Raw genomic sequence first — 12,411 nt, forward strand, 5'->3', positions numbered from 1 at the left:
CATTGTTCACAATTTGGGCTAACTAGTTAGTTATTAAAATCCCTGTCTGGTGGCGATTAATTACGTCCCGAAAAGTCCCACGACTCCAGCTACGTTGCCGAACGAGAATGCAAAGTCAAATTGAAATCGTCGTCCTTTGCCCGCAAACTCCGAGACGCCCTCCCAAGTACGATCTCAGCGCCAGAGAAGAAGAGTGCTAGTGATAAAAAAAAGGCATGAGCAAATCGTGCAAATTCTGAGTGACACACTAGAGGAATAATTAGAACGTATTAAGGCTAGAATCGCTCATGGAACCTTTTGAGATGAAAAGCTTTTCCGATTGCATGGAAGACTGGCTGCTATGCGGGATGCACAACATGCCTATGCCTCTCTGTATGTGTGTCAGACACTTGGATGCTGTACCAAGCTGTCGAGGATAGGTCACTCACTCTGTACTTCTCTCCACCGACTTTCTCAGTGCGCGGTAGTATTTCTTCTTCTCCTCGGCTGAGCCCCAGAAGAGCTTTGACGCCTCCAGATTCACCGTCGTTCTCGGATCGTAGGGCGGAGATTCTTCTTCCAGGGCCTCCACAATCGCCTCGATATGATGCTTCATCTCTTCCGTGCGCCTGGGCAAGTAGCAAAGCACTCCGTCCTTAGAAACGCGGTGATGGAAGAGAGGAGTTTCGACGAACACGCGCGGCTGCTCGTCCGGGAAGCGGGGACTGAGGTGAATCTTAATCTTGAAGATTCCGCCGTCGAGGTGTGTCATGGGCCGTCCAAAATAGGTCATCTTCCAGACGAATGGGTTATCGTCCAAGAGCGTCAAGTCAATAGCGAAGGCCTTCTGGCGTTGAAGATCTTCAACAACCTGCTCATACTGACGTTGTAGGTTGACCGCAATTCTGGATTCACGTTTCTTCGCCTCCAGACCTTTAACTGCCCAGTTCTTCGTCTCGTTAAGGATGGCTTCTTTGATAAAACGTATCCGCCTCTTCAATTCCGGGTAGTCGAAGACCCCAGCCATGGCATTGTCTCCACCCTCAAAAGACATTTGCTGGAACTTCTCTTGCGGTTTGACTTTCTGCGCAGCGGTTTCGATCGTCTGCATGTAGGATTCGTAATACCACAAGAAACGCCTCTTGCGAAGATCACTAAAAGGCTCAAACGCCGCCTTTTCGTCCTCAAAACATGTCTCTTCGTCATCCGTGTCACTCGCATTCGTAGGAGGGAGGAGGGTTCCATCCAATTGAATCCCGAGAGAATCTTCAAGAGGCTGGATCACCGCAATCCGTAGAGTTTCGTGTTGAATCTAGTGTCCATCAGCAGCCAAACCATAGATTCTGGCCGGTCATTGTACACTACCTTCGCGATGTAGTGAGCCATCATGATCTTGTCCTCGGGAGACTTGGCATCTTCGTAACCCGGTTCATTTTCGTAGGGGTTGGAGGACATCAGACTCTGGATGGAGATCAAGATCGACTCCAGGCCTTGGGCCGATGACCATTCTTCGCCCCTCTCGCCGCGCCATGTGCTTGAGGACTATTTAGCAATTTCACGTTGCTGTAATGATGTCAAGTGCATTACCCGAGAATTGATCTGTGACGAAGGAACCAGTCAGCGCTTGTCTCAAAGCTTATGGCATGTAAGGTGCATGTGCTTACAGGCAAACTTTTCCATTTGCGTAAATGTTAGGATTGAATCGACATCTTCCCCCGTTTGTTGTTATCGCTCGCACATTTGGCGGGCTTCCCGGGTAATCTTGGACGGTGACCATCATTAGTTACGACTTTCAGCCATGGAAGTGTTAGAATACCAACCTTTGGGAAATCTGATCAAGAACTGCGACGACCGCTGCTTGTCAGTATGTCATCAGGAGAGGGCAGGCGATCCTGGCAGACGTACCTCGAAGAAGCCAAACTCATAGGGAGTCCCAGGAGGACCAACAATCAACGCCTTGACGTTGCGGATATCGGATTCCTGATAAGCCACTGCAATAGCTTCTCAAGCAATGAGCAAACTTGCTGTCAACGGGAAGCCAGGTATCTTTGCAGATCCACCTACAGAGATCTGTTCCTTGCTGGATCTGGCGGATCTCCTATATTACCCCACCACCCCGCCCGTTGTCAGTTAGTCCATGTAGTTAGGTGAAACGCGAGATCACCAATGTGACAAATAAGAAAACATACACGTGTGATACGTAGAATGGCATGGTCCGACATATTGATAACAGGAGCAGGTGCTCGAAGTTGACCTCTTGCTTCGCTGTTGTGCCTTGGACTATGCAATAAATCTCAGATCAGTATCTCAGAGGTCAGACAGTGTGTTCATAATAAAACAATTCAAGCAGAACGAGGCAGAACAAGGGAGAAACGGGGACCCTTTGGCGCCTGATGTAGCCTTGCGCTAAGACTAAGAGTCCCGGAAGTTGAGTGTGGAAAGTGAGTTGAAAAGTAGGTGCAAGTAAGACTTGCATGCAGGCAGCCAGCACTCAGTCACTGCTCTGCGTTACACAGGCGACAGACAAAAAGAGGTTTCTAATCGTCATAATCTGTCACTGAGGCTTCATCGTAAGGGTGAATGAGCGATCTGTTTCCAGGTTCCAGTTTCTACATTCAGCGCCTGCCTCATCCAGGTCAACCATGGATGGTCCTGCCAAGACCAGTGACAGCCGCCCCTCCAAGAGTGCCTGTTCTGCTCTGCCCTCTTGTAGAAACTGTTGATCTTTTTTCTGATGGGTTAGATCACACATATTTATTATGTCGTCTGATCCAATCGACTGTATAATTCCTTCTAGCCAGTATACCTAGGTGCTCTCCACCTGCTGTGTTTTTTATTAGTAAACAGAGATGATAATGGATGCTCATTATTTACCCTGGGATACAGAATAACTAGTTTGGAAGTACAGGCAGAATATGATCCATCCCCATTTCCATGATTCCGACAAGGAGCTGTTAAGAACATGCCTCTCTGACTGAGCTCTCTTTTATTTTATGCCAAATCGCTGTTTTGATGATTTCAAGGCTTTAGCAAGCCCGATCATCGATGCTAAACTGGCAGTAGCGAAGGCGGTCAGCGAGTCACATGATTGTCCTAGCGGCGGCCAGCAACCGCAGGGAACAGAGGCATTGGGTTGATAAGGGGGCATCGCCTGCATCCCGTCACTGGAACAACAAACACTCGCTGTACCTCCCGCACTTGCTGCCGTTTTCACTGATTTCTTCCCAGAAATTGTTGGCGCATTTTGTTTCTTCCAAAAAGCGTGTGCTGGCGGAGGAGGCGCTCTCTGGAACTGCGCATTGGCATGAATAACGGGAATGGTTGAGATCGTGTTGGCCAGTGTGCTCCGCCGCCTGTTGTGTCTCACCTTGGGCTCTAACTTAGGGATCTGGGGAGCAGCCTCCCCCATCACAACTTTGCATATCCCCCCGCCTTTGATCCGCGTCGCATTTCCGTCGACAATCTTGTCCTCCTGTTGACCATCGATCGAACCAGCTCACCTCCTCTGTTTTTGTCCCCGACACTCCTTGGCGCCGATCACCCGAGGACTGCTTCACAGCTACTGTACATGGCGTGAGACAGAACTGAACAACGCAAAGCTCATGATATTGGGAAGAAACACTGGAGAATCTGTCTCTGGTTTATGGCTTGAACCTAGAGATACACGTATGTGCTAACGTCTCCCCGACGCTTGCGGTATACCTCTGTCTACCCATAATCGTGCGTGCAACCAACCTCGACTACGACAATAGACGGGCACATCGTGCTTTGAAAACTGTCCCTGGCGCCTTTCACGGCTGAGGATTTGGAAAAGGTTTCAGGATCTGTACCACGTGCGGTGGACTTGCCTGTCATGCCTCCGGACCGTGCTTTACCCGACATCCTCATGCCTGGGAACGGAGGTGCAAACAGCCCTCGGAACTGGGCGAACCAGGCAGGCTCTCAGTCACAATCTCCCATCTCCCCCTTGGATGAAAGTGTCCCTCTCGACTCGCCGCTGTCGAGAACTGGAAATGCGCCGTGGAATGGAGGAGCACAGTCTTCTCGTGACGATGTCCAGCAACAAGACGATCCGAAAAGACAAGATACCGGCAATGATCCCCAGGACCATGATCAGGCGGATCAGCGCGATCGATCGAACCCACGAGAGAGACCTCGACCACCTGCACGGTCCAATACCAAGTCTCCGGGGAGCACGACTCGCATTTGCAAGAAGTGTGGCGAGACTCTCACCGGCCAGTTTGTTCGAGCTCTGGGAGGTACCTATCATCTGGAGTGTTTCAAGTGCAATGTAAGTCGGCCCTGATTTCTTCCATGTCTGTCTTTTGCTCAGACTTCTGACCGAACAATGATTGGCAGGACTGCGGCGAGATCGTGGCATCCAAATTCTTCCCTGTCGACGCCGAAGACGGAAGTGGACAGTACCCCTTGTGCGAGACTGATTATTTCAGACGCTTGAATCTCCTTTGTCACGCATGCGGCGGCGCCCTGCGTGGCTCTTACATCACCGCTTTGGATCGCAAGTACCACATCGAACATTTCACCTGCTCCGTCTGTCCGACCGTCTTTGGTGCCCAAGACTCTTATTATGAGCACGAAGGGAATGTCTATTGTCACTATCACTACTCGACTCAGTTCGCCCAGAGATGCAATGGCTGTCATACCGCCATCCTCAAGCAGTTCGTCGAGATCTTCCGCAACGGTCACAACCAGCATTGGCACCCCGAATGCTATATGATTCATAAGTTCTGGAATGTCCGACTCGCGCCAGCAGGCCAGCCGCTTGAGAGGCCGGAGGTTGGTATCGATGCGACTGACGAAGAGCGCGAACGCGTCCGGCAGGAGGAAGATATGATGGAAGAGAAGGTCTACAAGATCTGGAGTATTCTCTCCTCATTCGAAGAGTCATCGGCCGCGTGCATTTCGGACATGCTTCTGCATGTGAGCAATGGTGCCTATGTGGACGGCGTACAGGTTGCAAAAAAGTTCATTTCACACGTCGAAATCCTCTTTACGGCTATTGACATGTTGTCCACTATGTTTAAAGAGCAAGGGATCAAGGGTTCGTACTCCTCTAGCCATGTGGTATCTTTGCTGTGCTAATTGAGATACTAGATCTGTCTTATGGACGCGAAGCCAAGCTTCTATGCAAGAAAATCGTGGCCTTCTTCTCTTTGCTTTCGAAAACTCAGGAGACCGGTGTCAGGAAGTTGGGCGTCACTCAGGAGTTGCTCTCGTTGGTAACTGGGCTCGCCCACTATCTCAAGTTGCTGATCCGGATCGGCCTTCAGGGTGCGCTGAAGCTGGAGCGCGAGAGGAATACCTCTGATGGACTGTACAGGTTTCTTGACCATCTCGGGGACCATATTGAGGAACTGAAGGCCGCTGAGGAGGAATCAACCGATCTAATGACCGGAGTCGAAAACCTGGCAGATCAGTATTCTGACTGCTGTGCAGCATGTAAAGAGCCAATTGATGATGCATGCGTGATTTTGGGCGACAGGAGATGGCACATCAAACCACCACACCTTGTTTGTGGGGTGTGTCAGAAGGATCTCACAGTCGATCTCCCTGATGGCCTGTGGAGTGAGAAGGATGACCGTCCATTCTGTCGCAACTGCGCCATTCAAAAGGGCCGTGTCCCAGCTGCACAGGGAGGCTTCGCATATGTCAGCAAACTCCAACAGTATGTGTTTCTCCTCAAGGTCGCTCTGGCAAGGTTGCTTTCGGTTCTACGATCCAGTGGGACCCTCTCTCAAACGTCAGGTATGTCATTTAGCCGCCCTTCTTCCTCCGTGAGATGTTAACTCACTATTCAAACTGCAGATGATCCCAACGTCAACGAGCACGAAGCGAACGAAGGGAATCGGGTCTCGACCACCGGTGAATTGGTGTCGTCGTCCCCTCAGAAGACCAACACACGTTCGAGAGCGTACACTAGCTCGCATGCTACCGAGGAGTCTTCTTCTCTGGAACAGACCGTTGGTGAAATGCGGAGACTACGTTCGATCCGAAATGAACGGACTTTGTCAACCACCTACAAGAAAGCCCGTGCGTCGAGAATCATCGACGGCCCCGAGGGAAGTAGTGTGCGGCCTGGCTCGTCCGGTGGCGATGCGGTTGACGCTCGAAACCAACGTTTCCAGATAGTGGAAGAGAAGGACGCAAATGGCGACACCGTGAATTCATTGACATTCGGTAATCAAGACGCGCTTACCTTGGACGATATCCCTAGGATTGTGGCCGCCGAGCAAGCGAAAGAACAGCGTCCCAATGCCTATAGACATGCCGGTACTAATCTCGTTGGTTCCGGTCCTCCAGCAAAATACAGTCCGGGGCATCGCCGGGAGGTGTCAGGGCCCCCAGCGGAGCCGCCTCCGCCTGACAATGCACCAACGAAGACTAAGAAGTATTTCTCGGAACTGTCAGCGTTGGAGTATTTCATTGTTCGACACGTCGCCGTTCTTTCAATGGAGCCACTTGTTGAGGGCCACTTCAGTCTCGAGGAACTTCTCTCTTTGATTGAGTCCCGAAAACCTACCATTTGGAACATCTTCGGACGCGCATTTAATAAGGAAGGGAAGCGGCCAGGAAAGAAGAAGGGCGTCTTTGGAGTCAGCCTCGACTACCTGGTCGAGAAGGAGGGCGCAGAATCTACGCATGGCGTGGGACCTGGCGCACTTCGTGTCCCTGCCCTTATTGACGATGCCGTGTCGGCGATGCGACAAATGGACATGTCCGTTGAGGGTGTCTTCCGGAAGAATGGCAATATTCGGCGCCTAAAGGATTTGGCTGATATGATTGATAATAAGTACGACCAAGTCGACTTGAGCAAGGAGAGTCCCGTCCAGATTGCTGCGTTACTGAAGAAGTTCCTTCGAGAGATGCCTGATCCCCTTTTGACCTTCAAACTGCACCGCCTTTTCGTGATTTCTCAGAGTAAGTTTCCTTTCTCAGATATCAGAAGACGGGTAGTTGCTAACAAACTTGACAGAAATTCCCGATCCAGAGAAACAGAAACGGCTGTTGCATTTAACGTGTTGTCTCCTACCAAAGGCTCATCGTGACACCATGGAGGTCCTCTTCGCATTCCTTAATTGGACGTCGTCATTTTCCCACGTCGACGAGGAGTCTGGAAGCAAGATGGACATCCACAATCTTGCCACTGTCATGACTCCGAACATCCTTTACCCCAACACGAAGAACAGCAGTATGGACGAAAGCTTCCTAGCCATCGAGGCGGTTAGTTCACTAATCACGTATAATGACACAATGTGCGAGGTAAGCTCAAGTCATAAATTACCATTTGAGATTCCGTTCCAGAGATTAATTCCGTCCCAGGTTCCTGAAGATCTTCAGTCGATCCTCAATGATGCCAGTTTCTTCAAAGACAACGCCGACATTACCACGAAAGAGATTCTTAAGCGGTATGGTGACTTTGGCAAGGGAAACCTTGCGCAAAAGATCTTGCAAAGCGGAGAGATGTCCGGCAGCACTGGTTCTACTCGCAGTAACAATGCTGCAGCGACCGCACGAATTGAGACGGATCCTTCCCAGGCTGCGGCTTGGCAGATGCAGAGTTCGGTCCGTCATGTTCAAGCCCCGGGGAGTTCTCAGCAGAGTACGGAACATGCTCAGCAGCAAACCCAGCAGGGCGACTATCGTGACCGAAGCGCCAGTGCTGCCAGCCAGCAAGCGATGGGTCGGCCTTCTCAGTCTGATGCGCAGCAGCAACTCCCATACAGACCTCATGCTGGCACAGGACCTATGGGGGTCGCTGGCTGATTTAGCGCGATCACCAGTCACTGGATTAAGGTGTTTTGTTTCTTGCACAGGTGCAATTATTATGGTCATATGCGTTCCTCGGTGCGATAGGAAGGTAAAACCAAAAAAGGGGGGGGTAGAGGTCCGGTATAATCAAACTGTGCACAGGGCTAGCGGATTCGTTGGACGTGACTTTGTTTTATTTTTTTTTCTTTCTGACACGAAAGTCTTCTCAGATGGTGCGTTGGTCGGTTTCTACGGATTGATGATGAGCTTGCTTTTGCTTCTGTCAGCCATGTTTGTTCAGTCACGTCACGTTTTGCTATTCGATTCCCTGCCATAGCCTGGCTTTTGTTTCTATGGACGTCGACGTCTTATGTTCTGCACTGCATTCTTCTCGAGCGGATCGAAAGATCACATGCATGGTATTCATCTACAATTCAGCGTAAAGCCTCTATGACATCCATTCATCCTGCGAATACTCACTCGATCTGCTCCCTCTCCCTCATCATTTTCTTTTTCTCCGCTATTCCTTTTTCTCAGGTCGGCGTCGGCTTCTTACCCATCTAGCCATCCTTCGATTCGATTCTATTTGCTCAAAGCTGTGGCGACGGCATCTCATAATTTTATGCATATTCCAAAAAACAGACGCTTCTTTTCTTTCCTCCGCAGCCCATGCTTGCATCTATCCTGGAAAGGTCCAAATGTCCAAGTAGGACACCGGACCCGGTTTGGCGCATTCGCATTAAGTCGAGCATTCGTGTCGTTTCATTTCGTTTCGTTTTCTTTTCTTTTCTTTCCTTTTTTTTTCCTGTTATTTGCATTCCCATACCAAGTCTTCGTGGAGTATTCTTTTCCTTCTCCCTCTCCCCCTTTTTTTTTCGACGGAGTTTTTTTTTTTCTTTGTTATTTGTCTTCCTTCACTCATGAAAATGCACGTGCCTTGCGGTTCAATTCAATTCAATCCAATTAAATTCATTCAACTTCAAAGCCTGATTGATACTAGCAGCCAGGACCATTCCAAGTATTTGTTTTTTTTTTACACCCCTTTTTTTTTCTAATTCCCATTAATAAAATAATACCATACATACCATACCGCAGCATATCAATTATTGTTACCATTATTACTACCATCATTATTGGTATTAAGTAAATAACAATTATAATCAAAATGGGGGCCACCACCAATATCAAAAATATATATAAAAAAGGAGAGGGAAGATTACTTAACACGCACACACACACATACCTCCTCTTTTCGTTCTTTTTGTATCTTTGTAGAAATGTACATGATGTAGACGGAATAATTAATAAGATTCACTTGATTTCTTCAATGTTAGTCGTAATTAGTAGCTACTGTCGAAGATAACTGATCAACCAACATTAACTAGGGGGGGAAAAATATACCTAGTTAGGTATGCATGTAGAACTTCTAGTTGACGAGAGTTCGTTGATGAGACCAGACCAGGCCGATACATACAATTGCTTTTTTTAAAAAAAAAGTTACACAAATATATATATATATATATACCTACCTACCTCCAGTACTCTACCTACTTACCTATCCCTGTCTAGGGGGTTAAGGAAGGTTGATCAGATTCCCATCTCCTCCTTCCTTCACAGGGACATTATGTATGCACTATACATACATACGTAGCTCCTACGTGCAATAGGCAGGTAAGTAGGGTAGCTGAGAGCCACTGTGCTGCGGGGGCAGTTTATTCAGGTGGTTGACAATAATAATAAATAATATTGAGCCTTTTTTTGCCCATGTCTCCAAAATCGCCAGCTATAGCTATAACAAACAGTATATAATAATAACAGTTAGATAGGATCCTTCCTTCCTATGCATACTCTGATCTGGATGGATCTGTGGCAAGAAAACAAGCAAAAAACCAAACCCAAACCCGAACCCGAAACGCCGGATACCATACTAATACACTCCTCTTTCAAGGTTATATGCCCAAAACAATGCGACGCAATGCGCTGCGACGACGCCTCTATCCTCTCTGGAATAGAAATGTAGGTCCAATCTAACCCTCACTCAAAACAGCCCAAACTTTTCCAAGTCGAACAAACGCCCTAATAATATCAATATCGAACAGCCTTGAGAGTGCCTCGCCCTTTGAAACTTTTCAGGTCCAAATCTCTCTTTTCTATCAAAGTTTCCCAACTGTTGTAAGCTTGATTATCGCAATATCATCACATCGCAAGCCACAACACTGCAAGGGATCTATACACGTCTCCGCAATACCCTTCCACTCGCTGAAGGTGGATCGCCACCAGCGGCAACTTTCCTCCCAGCAGCGGCTGTCTTTTTGGCAGTCGCAGCAGCGGTTGGGCCTTGGCTTCGTGCCACTGTGGTTTTCTTGGCTGTTGTGGAGGCCGGAGTTGCGGCTCCAGTCCGCTTCGCAGCAGCGCCAGCTCGTGTCGACTTGACGATCGTTGTTCCCGAAGAAATATTAGACGATATGGTGCTCGTGCTGGTAGTTCGATCTTGCTGACGTGTTGCTGGCCGCGCTGGGGATTTGGCACTTGCAGCTGTTGGCTTCGTGGTTGTCTTGGCTGTAGTCTTCTTAGTCTGGGATGTTGCTTTCGCTTTCTTCGTCGTCGCAACCGGAGATGCTTTCTTGGCTTCCGATGCCATATCCTTTGTGGTTCGCGCTCTAGCACTCTCGATCATAGCCTTCAATGGGCTGGAAGGCTTCAGGGGTGATGCTGGCCGGGACAAGTATGACGCTGGTTGCTGTGGTTTACTCGGCGAAGTAATCAGCGGAGATTGATGATAGGTTCGCGAGTTGGAAGACTTTGGAGAGAGAATCTTGGCCTCAGCGCCACGGAGGACCTGAGACACAGCACGCGATTGACCAGCGGCAACGTTCGGATTACCCCGTTTCTTCGGGTTATCGAGCGGAATATGGACATCTGCAGGTACTGGAGCGTTCTCCTTGTCTGAAAACAGGCCATCATCACTAGCGACCGGTTAGCATGTTGCTGGAACGATGAGAATACAAGTCGTACCTGGCGCGCTTGACACGACGGGATTGTGCCTTGACCGCTGTAGGAGCTGCAGCAGACGCGCTTTGACCTTCCACATCCCTAGATATCGTGGTGGGAGCAGCACTCTTGGCAGCCTTCGGAGGAAGGGCCGGTTTCTTCATGGGTTCTGCTGCCTCCTCCGGTCGTGCCGTGGCAGCGTACTTCTCCAACAATTCACCCATGGTGACCTTCCGCAGAGCAACAGGAACACGGTTCACGCGCCGTTCAATCCGCGCTCGAAGGTCCTGTGCCTGGAGAGCGTATTGTGCACGCAGTTTGCGAGCCCGTTCCGTAACTGGCTTGCGTCAGCAATGCTCAATCAAGGGAGGCCGTCGCGTCCATTGTAGCGGGCAGCATGATCTTACTCTCCAATTGTAGGTTGTCAATGAGAGCCTGCTTCTGGCTCCGAGTGATCTTCAATTTCTTCCTGGCAGGGCTGCCTGTAGGCGTTGCAGCCGGATCGTCATTGTGGGAGCCGCGTTCAGGCTCGGGCGACTTGCGTTTCCCCGGCAAGAGAGAAGCCATTGTGCCCGAAAATGGCAAAACAGATAAATCTCAGACGAGTATCCAATTCCGCCGCTCAAAAAACCTGTAGCTTCTTCGAAAATATGGTGGAAAGCGATAGTTCGGCGAAAGTCGCGTGGCAAGCAATGTGCGCGGCGCGTTGAGGATGCTGAGATGCTGCAGCGAAGTCGAGACAGCGAGTGTAAACAATTGGAAGCGGAGAGGCGGCTAAGAATAGTTAGTGCGGGTTGCGGGCGGTGTGCCGAGCTCGAACCACGCCTCTGCCTAAGCTCCGCTATCAGCATCATTCATCATCGGCGCTGTCCCAGTCCACCAGCCTCATCCGCCCGCAGCGCATCCTTATTCTCCTGCTTGCAGTCCCTGCCTCCAAGTACCTGCTCCGGCCTTCTTGCTTCCTACGGAAGACATCCTGGTCTTTTCTCAGTTTCCCTTCCACAGAGCTCACTGGCTCTGATCGACCGCCAAGATGGTGCTGGAGGCGACTATGATCATGTCCGTTCGCTCACCCTCATCAGATTACAAACAGGAGCTGACAGCATCTGCAGTGTGGACAACAGTGAACCGAGCAGAAATGGCGACTATACGTAAGTTGTGTGTGCTATGTTCGGAGAAAAGAGCCGTCGTTAACCTCTCCCAGTTCAACGCGATGGCAAGCGCAGATCGACGCAGTGAGCGTTATCCATAGCGCTAAGATGCGAGCGCACCCCCAGTCCGCCGTCGGTCTAATGAGCATGGGTGGAAACGGACCTGAGGTCCTCTCGACGTTTACATCGGACTTTGGTAAGATCCTGTCGGGGCTGCACCGAACGAAGATCCATGGCACCTCGCATCTTGCCTCGAGCATACAGGTCGCCGGTGTAAGTGTTTACACGTCTTCAAGTTAAGTAGGCTCTGCGCTGACAGTATTTGGGTCAGTTGGCTTTGAAGCATCGCTCGGAGAAGTCCCAGAGACAACGAATCATCGTGTTTACATGCGCTCCCATTGCCGAAGACGAAAAGACGCTTGTCAAGCTGGCCAAGAAGATGAAGAAAAACAACGTATCAATCGATGTTGTCGCCTTTGGCGATCTGGATTCTGACACGACCAAGAAGTTGGAGGCGTTT

At 49.8% G+C, this 12,411-nt stretch overlaps 4 protein-coding genes across 4 annotated transcripts; 2 read left to right on the forward strand and 2 right to left on the reverse strand.

Annotated features, from left to right (window-relative positions):
- Positions 1-424: 424 nt before the first annotated feature.
- On the reverse strand, positions 425-2,201 carry T310_9728 (uncharacterized protein; the record flags this gene model as incomplete). The annotated part of the gene is made up of 4 exons (XM_013467838.1): positions 425-1,291; positions 1,345-1,521; positions 1,885-1,959; positions 2,169-2,201. 4 exons carry the CDS (start codon positions 2,199-2,201, stop codon positions 425-427), a joined length of 1,152 nt encoding a protein of 383 aa, XP_013323292.1.
- Positions 2,202-3,832: 1,631 nt separating this feature from the next.
- On the forward strand, positions 3,833-7,764 carry T310_9729 (Rho GTPase activator (Lrg11); the record flags this gene model as incomplete). Its single annotated transcript, XM_013467839.1, has 6 exons — positions 3,833-4,270; positions 4,339-5,041; positions 5,095-5,745; positions 5,806-6,918; positions 6,974-7,260; positions 7,321-7,764. The coding sequence occupies 6 exons, from the start codon at positions 3,833-3,835 to the stop codon at positions 7,762-7,764; spliced, it is 3,636 nt and encodes a 1,211-aa protein (XP_013323293.1).
- A 1,768-nt stretch (positions 7,765-9,532) lies between these two features.
- On the reverse strand, positions 9,533-11,307 carry T310_9730 (uncharacterized protein; the record flags this gene model as incomplete). The annotated part of the gene is made up of 6 exons (XM_013467840.1): positions 9,533-9,538; positions 9,598-9,752; positions 9,782-9,866; positions 9,998-10,715; positions 10,765-11,077; positions 11,148-11,307. The coding sequence occupies 6 exons, from the start codon at positions 11,305-11,307 to the stop codon at positions 9,533-9,535; spliced, it is 1,437 nt and encodes a 478-aa protein (XP_013323294.1).
- A 571-nt stretch (positions 11,308-11,878) lies between these two features.
- T310_9731 (uncharacterized protein) lies at positions 11,879-12,411 on the forward strand (the record flags this gene model as incomplete). Its single annotated transcript, XM_013467841.1, has 3 exons — positions 11,879-11,891; positions 11,923-12,164; positions 12,211-12,411. Coding segments are annotated over 3 exons (456 nt in total), but the record flags the coding sequence as incomplete, so codon positions are not given.

The sequence above is a fragment of the Rasamsonia emersonii genome (genome assembly GCF_000968595.1).
Source record: "Rasamsonia emersonii CBS 393.64 chromosome Unknown ctg1118621762203, whole genome shotgun sequence".
In the NCBI taxonomy this organism is placed as follows: domain Eukaryota; kingdom Fungi; phylum Ascomycota; class Eurotiomycetes; order Eurotiales; family Trichocomaceae; genus Rasamsonia; species Rasamsonia emersonii.